The sequence below is a fragment of the Camellia sinensis genome, chromosome 14 (assembly GCF_055761805.1).
Source record: "Camellia sinensis isolate YWXY chromosome 14, ASM5576180v1, whole genome shotgun sequence".
In the NCBI taxonomy this organism is placed as follows: domain Eukaryota; kingdom Viridiplantae; phylum Streptophyta; class Magnoliopsida; order Ericales; family Theaceae; genus Camellia; species Camellia sinensis.
The window spans coordinates 126,914,134-126,934,295 of NC_138974.1; the positions used below are offsets into that span (position 1 = coordinate 126,914,134).

General features: G+C 38.1%; 1 protein-coding gene across 1 annotated transcript; it reads right to left on the reverse strand.

The window, feature by feature from the left end:
• Positions 1–1,141: 1,141 nt before the first annotated feature.
• LOC114311719 (uncharacterized) lies at positions 1,142–8,021 on the reverse strand. Its single transcript, XM_028257887.2, has 3 exons — positions 6,938–8,021; positions 3,167–3,697; positions 1,142–1,297 (listed from the first exon to the last, which is right to left on the reverse strand). The coding sequence occupies exons 1-3, from the start codon at positions 7,760–7,762 to the stop codon at positions 1,202–1,204; spliced, it is 1,452 nt and encodes a 483-aa protein (XP_028113688.2). The 5' UTR covers positions 7,763–8,021; the 3' UTR covers positions 1,142–1,201.
• Positions 8,022–20,162: the final 12,141 nt, after the last annotated feature.

Genomic DNA, 20,162 nt, shown 5'->3' on the forward strand with positions numbered 1-20,162 from the left:
AAAAGATCTATTGGAACTGTAGCTGTAACTACATTTGTGTACAAACATCTCAAGTTTTTTATCGTTAACATTACAAGAAATTGGAATCATTTGATTTCCATTAACCAGAGGTATTTTCCAATCTCTGACAAGCCAGAGAAATACTCAGATTTTTCCAGAATTTCTCTGGTGCTGGTAAGTTACCATTGTTATCCCATTCTAACGTTGCTTACATACTACAATGTGGAATTTTTCCAGTTGAATTTAGTTGAACAATGTTGCTTACCTAATGAATCACAATGATTTGGATGTGAATGAGAAGAAAAGTAGAGAAACTCATCTAGAGAAATTTGGTCCAGAGAAATTTCTCTGAGCCAGAATTTCTCTGACCAATTTTCTCTGGACTAAAATTTCTCTGGACCAATTTTCTCTGGACTGAAATTTCTCTGGATCAAGATTGAGGGACCTTAGACATTATGAAAATATTTGGTGTCCTTTATGCTATAAAATCATAATACCAGGGTCCTTAAAAAAAAAAACCCTATTATTTTTTTATCCATCTAATTAAGGAATGTCTAACAGAAAAATAGTATAATGTTATTTGAGTTAAAATATTAATCAAACATAATTACATTATATCAAATTTATGACACTGTTTATTTTTTTAATAAGATGAGATTTGAGTTTAACTGTAGATTAATGTATGGATCAACAATCATTCATTGTTTTCCCCTAGTGATTTGATAATCTTATACAAAAGTGATTTCAGTTGCATTAAAGAAAATTGAACAAATTATACATGTGATCCTAGTGATTTATCTTTTTACATCAATTACCTTAGTTTTGATCGTATCAATTTTGTCCATTGATTTTTGATATTTGTATAAATTTAATCTAATTGACAACATTAGATAGAAAAAATAAACAAAAATTGAAGGGAAAATGGTCCATTCAAAAGGAATGAACCATTTCAAATTGGATGATAATCTCAATCAATTTAAGAAGAGTGAATGAACTATTTTATCCCTTAATTTCAGTCCAATTTTTTAAAAAGTGTTATCAATTTGACTAAATTGATATAATATGAAAATTAAAGAAACAAATTGATATAGTTAAACTGTAATAACCAAATTAACATAAAAAAAAAAAAAAAACAAACTCATTAAATAACATGTGTAATTTGCTCAACAAAAATTTACAAATGTATAATGCTAAATTTCATTTAACCAATTATCTCATCATCCCTGCAACGCCTTAATTTGATCTCTACAATGTTTGCGCCCACTTTTTCAATGTCACCGCATTCGCTTCTTTGAATCTAGAGAGAGAAATAAAGAGATTTGTTAGATAAATAAAACACGAGGATTTCATAATAATATAATGAATGACAATTATTCAGTATTCTTGAAATATGAACATATGATGCTCTATAAGGTTTTGATTAGTAGAGAGAGGCAGGAGCCCATGATTTATGTTAGAGATGGGAGGAACAACATGGGACTAAGTAATTAGTGATTGGCTTGGAGTATGGTCATATGGTGTTCCGGGATTATTGAATAATTTCCCCTAGTCATCTAATTGGATTGGAAGGTCCAATCTAGGTTAATTTGAACTCACTTTGAGTCCATTTTGGTTCTCTTAATTGCTCAATTTGTGCACAAACAAGTCAACTCGACATATGATAATTTATCCAGAACCAAATACCTGGTCCTGCTCGGTACATGACCAATGACCGGCTTCGCCCACCTCACCCAAGCACAAACGCTTATCTCGGCTATTGGTCCAAGCTATTGGCAAGGTCTACTCGATCCATGTACGGAGCACTTCCACGTCATTTAGCTAGACAAATCAACATTAGCTACACAGAATAACCTCATAGAATTTATCAAATGACCAGAGTACTCAAACGTGTCAATAGACAATGATTCACAGGATTTATCAAACGATCACAATAATCAAGAGGATTACAAATAATTAACATAAACTCTTTGTAAAGAGATTTAGAGGAAGCATATTGTATACCACCCAAATTACCTCAAATCAATCTCCTCCGTCTCCAACACTCGAATCTCGATCTTTCTCCATGAATCTCCAAATTCTAAGCTATAAGGTATGTAAGGTTTCACAAAATCTACAACTCTCCTCCTTTATGAAAATACTTACTCTCACTTCAAACATTCTTAATCTAAGATCTATATAACAAATAGAGAGAGACATGGAAAGAACCATAGAAAGAAGTTGAGAGGTGAGCTCAATTTATAGGCAAACTTGGTGTAACATGGAATTGAAATGGCAAGTTAGGATTTATTGGTTAATTAAAGCCCACTAATAAACACTAATTGGATTATAAAAAGACACTAGTTGGATTAAATGAACACTAGTTGGACAATACTTTAAACATTATATACACTAGTTTGAAATAAGTCTAGTAACTGAGGGGCTTTAAGAAATTATTAAATAAGTCACGTGGTATTCCGGAATTATTAAATAATTTTCCCTAGTCATCTAATTGGATTGGAGGGTCCAATCTAGGTTAATTTGAACTCACTTTGAGTCCATTTTCGTTCTCTTAATTGCTCAATTTGTAATAACTTCCGATTAGATCATTCATATAAGAAATCAGGTCGATCAAACATTGACAACCACTCATTTAGATTGTTTGTTTTTAAAGAAATTGATGGCAAATATGATTTTGAGAATAAATCAATTTTTTTTTTCTTTTAAGACAAGCGATAAAACATATGACTACCGATATCAGATTAAACTAAATTTTTTATAAGAATAATCTACTCACAAGACACTAAAAATTGAGCAATTTGAATGACCAAGATAAACCTAAGGTGGGCTCAAATTACTCTAAACTGGACCCTCTACTCCGAATAGATGATAGGAGGGAAGCCCAATCCTGTTGATATATACCTAATCTAAGACCAGGAGATTGGTCTCTTATCAAGCATGATGCCTCTATTTATTTTACAACAGCCCCTTTCCCTATTCCCCTCCGACCAATTGTAAAATTATCATATTATATATATATATATATATTAAATAAAAAATGATAACTATTTAGCAGTCTCAAAATATCATATCATAATATTTCACATGGTGCTTCCAACTAATAGATGTAACAAAGACAATGCTGACCCACTATTGGTAAGAAATCATATACAATAAGTCTGACACTTACCTCCATGAACTTTGTTGTTGGTGAGAAGACCTGAATTTTGGATATATGATCTGCAGAATGACTTGGCTTGGATGAACAATTGTAGGCAGGTGGTGATGATCTGAGATAGGTGGTGACAATTTGGTTTCCTGATGAGGACTTCTCAATGGATTCAAAGAAGAACACAACAGGAGGATAATCACATGTTCCCCTAACGTTAAACATGTATTTTGGTGGTTGTGCATCCCTAGCCCATGCATTAAACGTCTCGAGGGGTCTCTTTAACTGGGTACGAGGGAGAATTGCATCGTAAATATAGACAGAGTATCCCCACGAGATAGAGATAGACCATTTTCTGTTTTTGTGGTAGCACACAGTTTGTTGCAGTAAACGTGACTGGTCAACATTTGCTGCTTTCATGAGGTGGTCCGTAGATTGGAGACTGTCCTTGGAGGGGAATATAGGTTGTACAAAATCCAAATGGTGCAGGGAAAGTAAAGGAGACTGTGGGTGGGATGATAAAAACCCTGATATATCTCCTAGTAGATCAATCTACACATATTTAATAAAAAAATATATAATATCTATTAGAAATTACTCTAATACCATGTTAGAATTCATGTACGCTAATAAAAGTTCAACAAAATGTGTAAGAATAATGATATACAAACAAAAAATTTATACATAATTTTTATATATAATGATGTGATTTATTGTTAGATGTATTATATCAAAATAAAATATCAATGAAGATAGATTAATTTATAATAATAATATTCCTATATCATTCTTATCAACTTTTTACATGAATTTTATATATGTTTCAAAATTTTCCACTGTGTAAATATGATAAATAAAAAAATTGTGACTATAAACTACCCCAATGTATAGTACAAAACTCCTGAAAAGGACAGACAATTCCTTTTCTTCTATTTACATGTATTCAAACAATGATCACAAGTCTCTTAATATAGGGAGGAATATAGGGGTTTTTGGAAAGTTAAAAAAAAAAAAAAAAAGTCAGCTTTCAACGCTTTTATTCATTTTGAGTTATATTACATCTTACATTTTTTATTCATAAAAAGATAAATTAAATTAAAAAAAATAAAAAAAAAAATTAATTTTTTTACCAATTTCTCAAAACACCACTAGATACATCTAGTGCGTTTGTTTCGGGAATTTACAGAGAAATTTAAAAAAAAATACATATAAAATTAAATAAAATATAAATATATTTTATTTTAATTTTACTTATTTTTTCTTTTTTTTATTTAAATAGAGCACCAAACTCTTGTAATAAATATATTCATATCTCTATCACATCAAAATGCATTATACTATTACTCGGTAAACCCATCCATGTGACTTTAAAATGCATTACACTATTACTTGGTCAACCTATCCATGTGACTCTTGAAATTCCAAGACTAATACATCATCCAATGCATCTAACTTAATTACTAAAAAAAAAAAAATCTAAATTCCTCAAATAAAATATCAATTCATTTATTATAAAAATTAGGCCAAGAAATTTCTCTTAGTTTACCGTGACATTAACACTGTGTTTGGAAACTTAGGAGAGAAAAGAAAAGAAAAGAAAAGAAATGATTACTTAAGTAATAGGAGAAAAGAAGAAAAAAAATGATTGTAATTTCTCTCATTTTTGTTTGGATGAGGAAGAAATAAAAAAAAAAAAGATTATGATTATGATTTCTCTCATTCTTGTTTGGTTAGATTTCATTAAAAGAAAAGAAAAGAAATTATTTTATGTTATATTACCAAAATAACCTTTTAATATTTTCAAACATTTTATTTCTTTTATTTTTATAGGGACAATTGGTATTATGAAAATAGTAATTTCTTTTTTCTCCCAATCTCTCCACTTTTGAGAAGATTGAAAATGAGACTTATAAGAGAAATGAGTTTCTCTCCATTTCTCTCAATTTCTTTCCATTTCTTTCCACTTAGATTATCCAAACAAGTAAGAGAAATGTATCTCTCTCTATTTCTTTTCTTTTCTCTCCAAATCACTCAATCCAAACATAGCGTAAAGGAATTAAACTTAAAAGAGTTAAAGGCATCTTTATATATCAATTAAAACCTTCTCATCTAAATAAAAAATAAAAAATTAAGTCCATGTGCAATCACAAAGTGTCACCGAAATTAAAGTATTAAAGTTCATATCTTTTATTATTTATTTTTACCAGCAAAAGAAACAAAATTTTATGGATGAACAACGAGACAAAGTACATGAATAAAATAACTAAGTCAAACGCATCAAATCAGCAAGTATCTCCCAAAGTTTCCAATTGACAGAGACGACCAGCCAATCAAATGCGACAATAGTAAAACAAAACAATTTGTTGATAACTATATACTACCAGTTTGCATTATGATAAGTGTGCGTGAGGTTAGAAAATACAAAATAATGTAAAACTAAGGAAAATTATACATCAACTTTTTTATTTTTTATTTTTGGTGTTATTTTTATGTTTACTGGAGAAGAAAATACAATAATTCAAAACTAAGGAAAATCATACATCAAATTTTATTTTTTATTTGTGTCATTTTTATGTCTACTTTTTGTTTTTTGTTTTTTTTAAATAAAATTAAAATTCACTGCGTTTTCAAGAAGAAAAAAAAAATCAAATGATTGAAACTTTACCAACTTTAACAATTAAAGTTTTGTAATTTTCTTCCTTTTTTTTCCCCTTCAAAATGGTAGAGGAAAGAAAAAAAATCATTTAAACTATTTTGCCTCATAAATTGTAAACAAAAATTAGATCAATCCCACTAACAGCCATTTGGGTTGAGTGATTTGGGTTGAGTGATTTGGAGAGGAGAAAAAAAAAAATGATTGCTTTGGGTGTTAATTACTTATTTTGATGAGTTAGGTCATCTCCAATTTTTCATCAATTCAAATTTAATGAAAAACACATTAAAATTCAACTTCAGCCATTTCATCAAATCGATATTAAATTAAGGGAGAGTTAAATTTTTCATCAAATCAATGAAGATTTATCTTTCATCAAATTTTGTAGGTGGTTGTTGGGCCGGACGTCCTCTCAGATATCCTCTCAAGCATCCTCCCAGAAAATCGGCCTTGTAACAAGATTTGATGAAAAAATTAAATTTATCATTGAAGTATATTATATCAGATCAAATTTTTCATGATCAAATTTTTACTCAAAATATTATGCAAATTTGATAAAGCGATGAAAATACACTTAGGAGGAGAGAAATGAGAAGAATGGAAACAGATTAATTTCTCATACAACCCACACTTTTCGAATCTCTCCCATTGGAGAGATTGGAAGAGTAGAAAAATGAGATGATTACGAATTTCACATAATCTTAAAATTATCCACCTCGATATGGAAGAAATAAAAATATAAAAAAATTATTTTAATATATAACCTGTAAAAGATTTTTATCTTTTCATTTGCATAATATGTCCAAACAGGTTTGGAGAAAAATCACCATCTTTTTTTCGTTTATTTTTTTTTTTGTTTTTTTGTTTGTTTTTGTTCTCTTCTCTTCAGGTTAACCAAACAAAATAGAGAAAAATCATAATATATATATATATATATATTATTTTCTGCCCATACTCAACAAATCATTTCTTTTCTTTTCTCTTCTAATTATCAAAGATGGTGTAACGAAGATATTATTTTCTCTCCATACTCAACAAATCATTCTTTTTCTTTTCTCTTCTAATTATCAAAGATGGTGTAATAAAGATTTTAATATATATATATATATATATATATGAGATGAATGAATTAGCAGTACCTGATGAACACCTTTCTCAACGGTAAGAGAAACTCCCAACTCATCGACACAATACTGCACAATTGTATCATGTGAAATCACATATGGGTATCTCTTAATACACCCTTTCAAATCTTTCACAATAGCTGCTGCTAAAGGATAACTCAAAGCAAATCCACCTCCACCAAAAGCCTGATCGAACGAGTACCACATATTCGACATAACAGTCTCCGAATAAGCCCCTATATAGTAATACTTACTATGATCATACTTGTTCAAAACATCAACCCAGTTATCCACAAAAAAAATGGAGTCATCGAACCCCATAATATACCACCTCGCTCCATCGTCACCTTCTCTATAAGTCTCCAAAATCGCAAGCACCATGCGAATCATGATTGGCGCAACGTGCTTCGATTCTTTCTCTAACTTAGAGCAGTCATCAGAGATCCGAAGAGGAGGAGAAGTTTTAGGCCATGGGAGGAACTCATCCATGTTGCCTCTGTCGAGGAAGAGATAGCCACGTGTCACGTTGGGTCGCCACCATGAATCGATGTAAGGTTTTCTGGGTTTCCAAGATTTGACAGAACTTACGAGTCCGAAAACAAGGTGGGAGACATTAGTGGGAGAGTTGTCATTAATGTAAATGGCCTTGGAAGGTGAAAATTTGAAGAAGAAGTTGGAATCTGGACAGATGGAATTGTGTGAAGCAGTTAGGAAGACCAAATAGACTAGGATTCCTGAAACAGCCAATACTTTGCATAGACTCCAAATGAAATTATCCGATAAAAATCGAGATTTTTGTTTGATTTCGGTGAACTTGTTGACGGAAGTTGGAGATTGCATTGTTGTAACAAGGATGATGAAATGGGATATTGAAAAAGTGACAACTACAACTACATATACATATGTATTATATATATATATATATATATAGAAAGTCTCTCAAATGAAAAACAAAGTATTGTGAAGAGAGATGAGGAGGGTATGACCATGAAGAGGAGTTTTCATATTGAGTTTTGGGTATGGAAATGAAAGATCTGCGATTTGATGATAAGTGTGAAAAATAACAACTTCACAAGTTTCGATATATATTTAATGGCAACTAGTTGAATACAATGGTCAAATTAACAATCCATAACACATTTGGACCAAAGAACCCTCGCGGCGGCCGCTGTTTTACGCCAGCTAAAATTAAGACCCAAATCGGTCAATGTTATGTATTTAAAAAAATTATCTAAAAAATTATATTTACAGATCATAATTAATTTAGGTGTAGTTCACTTTTTACCAAATTTTAAATTTATATGAATGTTATAAATCCATATTAAAATATTTAAAAATTACTCAGAATTTAAAAATCAATAGTTGAGATTTACTTAAATTTAAATGTACACCATAGCATTTTTAAAAGTCATTAATTTTTTATGACCCTCTAAAATAATTATTATTGATTTAATTGTAGAATCTGTGAATGTTTTAATTTAGAAATGGAAATTGCTCAAAGAAATGGAGCAATTTCTCCATTAGTTTGGTAATTGTCGTGTCACTTTGGATTGCTTATGTGGACAAATGAAAGATTGCCACGTAATTTTAAGAGAATGTGATGAATGGGAAAAGTTAACGTTAACCGTTATATATATCCACGCTCTTAGTCGGTTATCATCTTTAATTTGTCCTCTGGAATACCAAGGGTTGGTAAGAGGTTGTTTCTTGAAGATTTTGAAAAATATTCGTAAATGGGCTGTTATGGGCCGCAGTACGAAAGGTCGAGTAGAATGGACGTATAAGTTGCTCTGGTCTTGTGAATGTTTTGGAGTTATCCGAAAGAAGATTGAAGTTACTGGCCTAGAGATGTTTTGGAGCTAGACCGGTCCTAGAGTTGAACCGGTCTTGACATGTTAATTCGGTCTAACTGTACCATGAGTTGTGCATGAGAAGCCAAAGTAAGGAGTAAAGGGAAAAACCGAACTAAGTATAGTCCGGCCTACTCTGCGGCTCAGCATAGCCAAGATTGCTTCGGTCATGATGGAGTTCGGCCGTGGTAATAACCATCTCACTTCGTTTAAGCAGTGAGAGGGGTGTTGGAGGATAAGGATTATCCTTCAGGAGGTTAAATCCTAGGAGGACTCTGTGTAGAGGAATAGAAGTCCTACTAGGATTGTGCCACGCAAAACCTATAAAAGCTCACAAACATCACCTTGGGAGAGGTAACACACAACTCTGCTTTCTGAATTCACAGAGCTTTGTCTATTTGTCAAGTTTGCTGACTTAGGCATCGGAGAGGTTTCCGGCACACACCCGCCGGCTAGCTCACGTTTGTGTTTTCAGGTGATAAGGCGACGTCGTACGGAGGAGCGCAGACTTGGTCAACAGGATTATACGAGAAGGTTTATTTCTTTCCCGTACAATTGGCGCCATCTGTGGGAAGTTACAGACAGAACAAAACCTCTTGACTAAAGCTTCTCTTTACAAAACAATGGCGCACAATGAAGAATTGCCACATTCCGCCATCGACGGGCAAACTCCAGATCGGGGCACAAGGCGTGAGGGACTACCTTCTATCCCTCCCATGGCGGACTTGGAGCCCCAACGACATAACTCCAGGAGGGATGCTAGTGGGAGGCGGACTAACAGCCCCCGTCACTCTCGTTCACAAAGTCCTGACAAGCAAAGGTGGAGGATCGATCCTCAAGCTCTGGAAGACCGCGTGAAAGAGCAAGATGAATTGATAAGGAAGATGGCGGCGGACATGGAGGCCTTGAAACACCAGATGAAGAAAAGAGAAGTGGCGACATGAGAGGGGCGCAAAAACAAGACGCCCCCTCGCCACTCAGAAAATCGTAGTAGGAATACCACACCCTCGCAAGGGGAGAGCAGAAGCCTCAGGACAGACGATACTCAATCCTAGTCTTCCAGAACTCGTCACTCCAGGTTTGAGAGGACGAGATCTGAAAGATCATACACTGAAGGAAGCACGTATTGGCCCTCGCATTCGCACCAAACCAGATCTAGACAGACGGAATTACCCAGATCATCCGACTTACGAACCGTGCTCGAAGCAAAGGCACGATGCAAGGAGGATGCCAGGGCAAGGGATCCACACAGAGTTTCGGCCTTACAACGGTTGGCTCCTCGGACGCATGGAAGCGTCGAGGTTGGAATGCCAATACCGCGCCCTGCCTACGAACCAACGGACAAGGCATTAGCAAGGCTACAGACTTCGCCGTTTGTTTCGGCGATTGAAAACGCACCCCTACCATCAGGCTTCCTTCAGCCCAAATTCACTACATATGAAGGGAAGACGGACCCCTACTCACACTTGAGCCACTTTCGCCAGGTCATGGCCGTGTACAGGCGAAACGAGGCCTTAATGTGTATACTCTTCCCATCAAGCCTTGGCGACCTAGGCTTGACTTGGTTCGAGAAACTTCCAGAGGACAGCATAGCCTCCTGGGCACAATTGGCAGAAGCGTTCGTAACAAGGTTCTGAACAAACACTAAAACCCCGGTGGAGATCGACCAACTACTCTCCATCGACATGGGCGATAAAGAGACCCTAAGATCCTACAATAGTCGCTACTGGGAGACATTCAATCAGATTGGGGACTGCCCCACCAATCTCGCCATTGCACAGTATAAAAGAGGCCTTCCAGTCGGGAACAGACTAAGGGACTCGATCACCATGACGCCACCCCTCACCATGGAAGCCCTAATGGAAAGAGTGCATCAGCACATCAGGGTAGAAAAGGATGGCGCACGTGCCAAAGCAAAATCTGATGCGACCGCAGTACCAGAAAAGAAAACCTCAGCAAAGGTCAATGCAGTAGATCGTCAGAACAGAAACGGACGTGGCAGACGAGATAACAGAGAAGACTCGAATAAAAGATGGTTGAGAATCCGCACTGCCATAACCACGGTGTTCAAAAAACCGATATATCGGATTCTGAGCGAAATAAGATATGAGCCTTTCGTCAAGTGGCCAGCCAAGCTAGGAGAAGCTCAGAAGGACTATGACGAAAGATCACGGTGCACCTTCCATAAAGAAAAGGGACACCGCACCGAGAATTGCACACCATTGAGGCAACACCTGGAGGAATTGGTGGCAGCAGGATACTTGGATAAGTACATTGAAGGAGGAATGCAACCAGCCACCCAGGATGACAATAACCCCAATGGGATGCCAATCGACGCCCCGCCTCAAGGCATTATCAATGTAATACATGGAGTCTTTGAACCTGAGCGTGTATGCGAGCTCAGAGGATCAATCAAAAAGGCTGAACATTTAAGAGAGGTGCTAAGCGCCCAACCAGCCACCAAAAAGGGGAAGACAGAGGCAACAAACGTCATGTCTTTTTCAGATAAAGACTTAGAACGAATATACTGCCCTCACAATGATGCCCTGATCGTCACTCTCCGAGTCAAAGATTTTGACGTCAAGCAGATTCTGATTGACCGGGGTAGTTCATGTGAAATCATGTACTACGAAACATTTAAACAACTAAAGTTACAAGACAAAGACTTGGCGCCTACTGTATCTCCCCTAATTGGATTCAACTCCATGCCAGAATGACCCGTCGGCAAAATAATTCTTCCAGTTAGAGCAGGAAGCGTGACGAAACAAGTGGAGTTCTGGGTATTGAAGGTCCCCTCTACTTACAACATCATCCTGGGCAGAACATGGCTGCATGCCATGCGATCGGTGGCATCATCCTACCACCAAGTAATGTGGTTCCCCAATGACACCGGTATAATTGAAGAAGTCTATGGAGATCAGATCATGTCGAAGCAATGCTTCGTCACAGTAAATGGCAGCCGCGCTGCCAAAGGATATGTTCATTCGGTGGAAGAACCAGAGAGTAATGAGCTATTCGCAGATGTTGGCAAAGCGGCGGATCAGAAAGCAGTGGAGGACTTGGTAGAGGTAAAAATAGATGAAAAGAACCCGGATAAGTTCTTTTTGCTCGGTTCGTCGCTGTCCAGCACTGAGAGATTAGAGGTCTTGGAATTCTTAACCTCTAACATCGAAGTGTTCGCCTGGACACCGTACGACATGCCAGGCATTGATCCAAACTTCATCTGTCACTAACTCAATGTCCACCCATCCGCCAGACCAATCATTCAGCGCACCCGCAGATCGGCACTTCACCATGCCGAAATAGTGGCAGAAGAAGTATGCTGCGCAGAACTAGGCCCCTCTTGGATGGATCCCATCATCCTGTTCTTAAAAGACGGCATCTTACCAAAAGAGAAAAAAGAAGCCAACAGAGTAAGAGCGAAGTCGCAGCGATTTTGGCTTTCCCCATCTTTGGCATTATACAAAAAGTCATTCTCAGGACCTTACCTAAAGTGTGTTCATCCCAGCAAAGTGGAAGCATTCTTGTTCGAAATACACGAAGGGGTGTGCGGAAGCCATCAAGGAGGAAGATCGCTAGCTTACAGGGCCATTTCGCAAGGATACTGGTGGCCATACATGCAGGCAGATTCGGAGAAATATGTGAAGAGATGCGAGAAATGCCAGAAATTCGCACATCAAATACATCAACCAGCTAGAGAACTCCTTCCATTGACTAGCCCATGGCCTTTCGCAATGTGGGGCTTGGACATAGTAGGACCACTTCCCACAGCACCTGGAAACAGGAAGTTCTTTCTCGCAACAACAGACTACTTCACAAAGTGGGTGAAAGCAGAAGCATTGGCATCAATCAAAGAAAAAGATGTGAAGAAGTTCGTTTGGCAAAATATCATCACTCGGTTTGGCATACCAAAAGCCCTAATCTCGGACAACGGCACTCAGTTCGATGGCAGAATCTTCAGAGGCTTTTGTGAAGAGTACAAGATAGAGTTCTACAATTCTACACCGGCATATCCCCAAGCAAATGGTCAGGCAAAAGCATCAAATAAAGTCGTCTTGAATGGACTGAAGAAAAGGTTAGAGAAGGCAAAAGGCAAGTGGGCTGATGAACTTCCTCATGTTTTATGGGCTTACCGCACCACACCTCGACGATCAACAGGAGAGACACCATTCTCCTTAGCCTACGGAATGGAAGCAGTAATCCTACTAGAAGTTGGCCTCCCCACAATTCGAAGCGAAAATTTCGATCCAGACTTGAATGGAGAAGCCATAGCATTAGAACTCGACCTTACGGAAGAAAGAAGAGAAAGAGCACTGGTTCACATTGCCTCATACCAACAAGAGTTATCTAGAAAATACAACAAAACGGTGCATCCAAGACAATTCAAGATTAGAGATTGGGTATTGCGCAAAGTGATGGGAAACACCTTGATACTAGGAGATGGCAAGTTAGGGCCAAACTGGGAAGGTCCTTATAAAGTGGTTGGGTTAGCAGACAAAGGGGCATACCACCTAGAAGACAAGGACAGCAAAGCAATCCCTAGGCCATGGAACACGGCCAATCTCAAGTTATTTTATTTTTAGCTTTCTTCTTTTCAAACATATGTAATTTCTTTTTCCTCAATAAAACGATCAATTCTTTTCAGCATGAGTTGTTCTCTGTAAAAGTTAGCTTTAGTGAAGTTTAGGCACATTACAAACATTTTATTCTAAGTTAGCTGGAAAAACTAACTTAGAGGTTGGCTGGAATAAACCAACACCCCTCCTAAGCCCAGGATAAGGATCCAGGCTGCAGGACGTTTGGTCGGAATAACCAAACATTTTATTCTAAGTTAGCTGGAAAAATTAACTTAGAGGTTGGCTGGAATAAACCAACACCCCTCCTAAGCCCAGGATAAGGATCCAGGCTGCAGGACGTTTTGTCGGAATAACCAAACATTTCATTCTAAGTTAGCTGGAAAAACTAACTTAGAGGTTGGCTGGATTAGACCAACTCTTTGTACTCCTCAGTCGAAGTAAGGGTATGGCTGAAGAGTGACTCTTTGTACTCTTCAGCCGAAGTAAGGGTATGGCTGAAGAGTGGTTGGCTGGATTAAACCAACTCTTTGTACTCTTCAGCCGAAGTAAGGGTATGGCTGAAGAGTGGTTGGCTGGATTAAACCAACTCTTTGTACTCTTCAGCCAAAGTAAGGGTATGGCTGAAGAGTGGTTCGCTGGGATTAACCAACTCTTTGTACTCTTCAGCCGGAGTAAGGGTATGGCTGAAGAGTAGACTGGCTGGCTTTTTAACTCTTTTTACTCCTCAGCCGAAGTAATTATGTCGGCCAAGGAGTGGTTGGCTAGTAAGCGTAGTTAGATTGACCAACTAAAACCGAGATAACAGTTGAAAGTAAAAAGATCATGGAAAAATCATAACAAGTACAACGTACAGATCAACCGAAGTAAGAGTTCAAGCAAATTTTCATTAAACAAAAAAACTACAACGGAGAGGCCACAGCACGGTTACAAGTTTGAAAACAAAAGAAAAGCAAAAAGACAATCAGTTGAAAAGATCATCAATTTCGGCATCAGACGCAGCATCGGTATCAACACGAAGACCGGTTTCAGGCGGGAGCTCGCTCTCGGTCACAAGGGTGGTTTCAATCGGAACCACGGTTTCACCTGGTAGTTCAATAGTCAGGTCTTCCACCGTGGGCTCCAGCCGAACTGACTGGTCTACATTGACAACCGGAGTATCCTCAGAGGCAGAGTCTTCGTCAGAGTCTGAGCCTTCAAGAAATTACTGCTGAATGGCATCAGCATACTCCACTAGGGAGTTCGGTATGAAGTAGGCTAGAGGGTTGAAGACCTCAGTCTGTGGATCGTGACCGAGCTTCTCAACAGCTACCCTCCAGCCGTACTTAAAGAAGAGTTCCTTGGCGGCTTCGCACTGCTGGGTATAAGGATCCTCTGCCTTCTTGAAGCCTTGCTTTTCGGCTCCTTTTGCGCTCTCCTTCAGCTGGGTTATCTCGGTATCTTTCTTCTTTTCAAGCTTCGCCAGCTCGCGCAGATACTTATCCTTTAGCTCAATGGCGGCCTTCTGCTTTTCTGCTTCGACCGAACTAACCAGTCCGGCCAGTCGGCCGTTCTCAGATCGTAGCTCGGCCATTTGCTTTCTGGCCTCCTCTAGCTCGGCCGTCTTCGCTTCGGCTTCTACCACGGCTTGCCTTGTTGTTTTCCTGAGCTCTAACACTTTCCTGTGAGTGATGTTGTTTTTCTGAATGGCCTGACAAAACATAGACTTCCCTTGAGCTGAAGTGAAAGTTGAAAAAATTAGACAGAAAAACGGACAGAGCTACTTACCAGGATCATGGATTTTGTTGAAAATCGAATGGCCTTCAGTTCGGTGTTTAGTTGCTTTTGGTGGTGCTCCATATCTTTGGGGAGGCACACACTCTTGGCCAGGTTGAAGGCCAACTGGTGATCCTTATCAGCAACAACCGAGTCAGAGTTATGGATATCTCGGTTGTTGAAGGTAAGTTTTGGTACCCAGCTAGTGGTAGTTCGGTAAGAAGGCTCCAGTTGGGGGCTCGGTAGCGGGCTCGGTGGAAGAGCAGTTTCTTCTTCATCAACCAAACGTTGTTCAGTTTCGGTAGTCCGGGCGCGCTTGGTTCAGCGGGATGAGGACGGTTGTTGAGTAGAAAGGGCCACCACCGTTTCTTGGGTTTGACTTGATGGTGGTACTTCGGCCCTGTCGGTCTCGGTCAAGAGGGCCCTGACTCTGTTTCTTTTAGCCATTTCTTCTTCAGCGGTTAGGGGGATTAGTCTAATTTCTGGCAAAGTTGGGTCTGGTTCAGGGGCCTCCTCTAGTAGAAAATCGGTCACTCTCGCTTTTCGGCGACCGTTGTATCTATAGGTCGGCTCGAATTTGAGCAGCTTGGCCCAACTACGTCCTGGATACCGTAGTGCGGCGCGCAAAGTCGCTAGGTTTGGGTAGCTGTATAAAGAATGAAGGTGAGCAGAATCTGCGAAAGAAGAACTGTTAGTCCGGCAGAAAGATTAAAAAACCGAAATATAAAATTGCACGCAAGAAAACCGAAGTAAATTTACCAGGTTCTCCTTTTTTCCAGTTTATACATTGGCCAGGAATCTGGGATTGATGATCCTCAAAGTTCCCAGACACCCAAAAAAAATCGTCGTCATTTAAGTCCTTATCCGGTGTATTTTTTATTATTTTCTCACGACGGCGGCGTATTCTGAGGTAGTATACCCAGCCGTCTTCTTTCGAACCAATGGAGTATTGGTGAAAGATTTCAGCCAGACCAAGGTTGAGACCGGCTTGCCGGTTTAGTTCGGCTATTCCCATTATTATGCGGTATGAATTGGTGGATAGTTGGGTAGGGCATAGTCTAGTTTGCCTAAGAAACTCGCAAATTAAAGGTTGGACTGGAAATCGTAGTCCGGTTTCGATTATGGATAAGAGGGTGAAGGGGACAAAGCCTTCATTACCCCAAGGAATGACATCCTTTTCGGCTAAAATCAGGTGAACGTCATCAGGTATATTGTAGTCTTTTCTGAATTCGGCTAGGCCGCCTGGAGTGTCTACTAGATACCTATACTTTCCCATTTATTGTATAAGTTATTAATAAATTAGTTCGGTCGGAAGAATGTGCTCAGTAGCTCGGTTGAGCGCGCAGAAGAGTGCCTGGGCAACCTAAGTCTGCAAAGTGGAAAACAAAGGTGTTAAGCACAGATCGCAGACCGTGCTACAAAATCAAAGCAAAGATAAAAAGTCCTACTTCGGCCTATGGGGGATGTTGTATCTCAGTTCAACAAAATGCTTGGTAGCTCGGATTGAGCATAGGGTTCGCGAGATCGGTTTTTGTATGAGGTTGGTTATCTCGGTTTGAACTATGGGTTTTGTTACTTCGGTTGAGCCTCTAGGGGCAGCTTTCTGAGTTTGGTTTAGAAACTAAGAAAGCTGGCTTAGCCCCAAAGGCTCAGCTCGGTTGAAGGCCGAGGTTCCTAGTTTACTGGGTTCAAACTTCGTTCGGTGAGCTTATCTCGACTAAAGTAAATCAGGAGTTGGTAACTTACTGAAACTACTGTTATTTCTATGAGTTTTAGTTCGGTTATTGTCTGAATTGATCTACATATATAGCACAAACAGTGTCCTAGTTTGGTTGGGACAAGTTTCTGGATCAAAACTACGTTCTACAGGTTGCTTCATGATATTCATAGTTTTCTTATGAAGATTTTTTCTAGAAAATACAAGACCCATGAAAAGTAGAAACAGAAATGTGTTTTGTTTTTTGCAAAAAACACATAAAACAAATTACAGTGAATGAAGCAAATACAAACACAAAAGAGATCTAAGTAACTTACCAAGGTAAGAAGAGGAAACTGGAGATGGAAACAGTAGCAGCAATGAAGAGCACGAGCTTGGTAGCTGAAGAAGTAGAGGCACAGAAAGAGAAGAAGATGAATAGTGTAGATGAATGATTCAAGGACAGAGGATTTGTTGTGTGCAAAGAGAGAGGAAAGGTGGGAACTGTTTAAATTTTTCAGAGTACGAGGGCGGCGTGACAGCTGCCCCCAACCAATCGGAGCCTGCTACGTGTCACTGGAAAAGGAAGCGAGTCAGTTTCTGTGATTGAAGCGACGTTCTGACCGGATAAGGATAGTTCGGCTTAGTGCTAGCTCGGCTCTACAGGCTTAGAGTATTAGCTCGGCTGGAGAGGCTAAAACTTTAGCCCGGTTTATAGACAGGTAATCCCTATCAAGCTACGCAGATGGAATTAAGGGGCAATTGAGAGGGTAATTTATATGAAAATTGGGCCGAGCTAGGTAAATGGGCTGTTATGGGCCGCAGTACGAAGGGCCGAGTAGAATGGACGTATAAGTTACTCCGGTCTTGTGAATGTTTTGGAGTTAGTCCGGTCCGAAAGAAGATTGAAGTTACTGGCCTAGAGATGTTTTGGAGCTAGACCGGTCCTAGAGTTGAACCGGTCTTGACATGTTAATTCGGTCTAACTGTACCATGAGTTGTGCATGAGAAGCCGAAGTAAGGAGTAAAGGGAAGAACTGAACTAAGTATAGTCTGGCCTACTCTGCGGCTCAGCATAGCCAAGATTGCTTCGGTCATGATGGAGTTCGGCCGTGGTAATAACCATCTCACTTGGTTTAAGCAGTGAGGGAAGTGTTGGAGGATAAGGATTATCCTTCAAGAGGTTAAATCCTAGGATGACTCTGTGTGGAGGAATAGAAGTCCTATTAGGATTGTGCCACGCAAAACCTATAAAAGCTCACAAACATCACATTGGGAGAGGTAACCCACAACTCTGCTTTCTGAATTCACAGAGTTTTGTCTATTTGTCAAGTTTGCTGACTTAGGCATCGGAGAGGTTTCCGGCACACACCCGCCGGCTAGCTCACGTTTGTGTTTTCAAGTGATAAGGCGACGTCGTACGGAGGAGCGCAGACTTGGTCAACAGGATTATACGAGAAGGTTTATTTCTTTCCCGTACAGTTATGTATTTAAAAAAATTATCTAAAAAATTATATTTACAGATCATAATTAATTTAGGCGTAGTTCACTTCTTACCAATTTTAAATTTATATGAATGTTATAAATCCATATTAAAATATTTAAAAATTACTCAGAATTTAAAAATCAATAGTTGAGATTTACTTAAATTTAAATGTACAGCATAGCATTTTTAAAAGTCATTAATTTTTTATGACCCTCTAAAATAATTATTATTGATTTAATTGTAGAATCTGTGAATTTTTTAATTTAGAAATGGAAATTTCTCAAAGAAATGGAGCAATTTCTCCATTAGTTTGGTAATTGTCGTGTCACTTTGGATTGCTTATGTGGACAAATGAAAGATTGCCACGTAATTTTTAAGAGAATGTGATGAATGGGAAAAGTTAACGTTAACCGTTATATATATCCACGCTCTTAGTCTGTTATCATCTTTAATTTGTCCTCTGGAATACCAAGGGTTGGTAAGAGGCTGTTTCTTGAAGATTTTGAAAAATATTCGTAAATATAATAATATTGATTATAAATAGTTATATAATAAAGCAAAGTTAATAATATTATTTTATTATATTATGTTTGTCATTTTATGTGTCCATACTATAATAATAACAAATATAAGTGATGAAAATACAATATTGACACATAAAATGGTAACACAATATTATAAGAAAATATGATTATCCTAATTTTATTGATATTTACAATCATTTAGGTTTTTTATACACATACACACACACACATATATATATATATATATATATAATTTGATTAAACAACTTTTCCATGGTGCTAATAAATAAATAAATAAATATTTCACTCAAATAAATAAGAGGCCGCCCATTGGTTTCCCGTCATTTATAAAAATGAGGATTGCTTAGAATAATATTTAGGGGGTTTTTTTTTTAGGGTCCCTGGTATTAAGATTTTATAGAATAAATGATACCAAATATTTTCATAATATCTAATGTTCCTCAAGTTGATCCAGAGGAAATTCGCGTCACAGAGAAAATTGGTCCAGAGAAAATAAACGATCATAAGTAAACTCACATCCAATGTAAGGGTATTTAAAAACAAACCATACACAAAATTATTGCACTGAGTACAACTAAGAAACAAAATTAAGCTCTTTTGAAATTTCTTTGAGTTGAGAATTTCTTTGGACCAAGGAAGAATTTCTCTGGACTCACTTTAACTCAGAAATTTTTCTCAAAGCCAGAGAAATTTTCCTCACCAACCCAGAGAAATTCACTCAAATCAGAGAAATTCCCCATCTCCAAATCACTCAACCCAGAGAAATTCACAACTTAAAAATTCCATTTTTTGTCACCATTCGAATCCGACCACTTAGCTTGCTTGATCTTCTCAAGCTGAACCTGAGTATCCTTGAATAGCTGCATTCTCTCAACCTTCAAATGTTTAGCGAATTGCATCCTCTACTTCTCTGAATTGAGAATTTCTCTTACTTGAGAATTTCTGTTTCTCTCATTCCTCTCCCTATATGTATATATAGATTAGTTGTGCATGAATCCTCTGCTCTTGTTTGACCTTTCTACAACCTTTACATATCTACCCCTTGATGTCCCTAGTAATTACAGTCACACCAATCTGGTATGATAGCTGCCGCCACTGACAACCGGGAAACTGAGAGCCCACTTTCCTCTCTAGCTCTCGGCTTCCTTCGCCTCTGGTTCTTCCGCTACCGGCGCTTGAGGTAGCTAGTCAATCCAGCTTGTTTTTCATACTCATAATCAATATACACAGTATTTCTCTGAGATTGGGGGAGTTTGGAGAGGATTCGGAGGAGAAGCTACATGGTTGAGAGCTTTCTTGTTCTTGAGCCAGAGTTGAGACCAGCTCGGAGATTT

Excerpts from the sequence above, each read along its gene's own strand:
- LOC114311719 (XM_028257887.2), bottom strand. The coding sequence starts at position 7,762 with ATGCAATCTCCAACTTCCGTCAACAAGTTCACCGAAATCAAACAAAAA. Across the intron at positions 3,698-6,937 it reads TTGAGAAAGGTGTTCATCAG|ATTGATCTACTAGGAGATAT; the intron begins GTACTGCTAATT and ends AAATATGTGTAG. Across the intron at positions 1,298-3,166 it reads CAACAACAAAGTTCATGGAG|ATTCAAAGAAGCGAATGCGG; the intron begins GTAAGTGTCAGA and ends TTCTCTCTCTAG.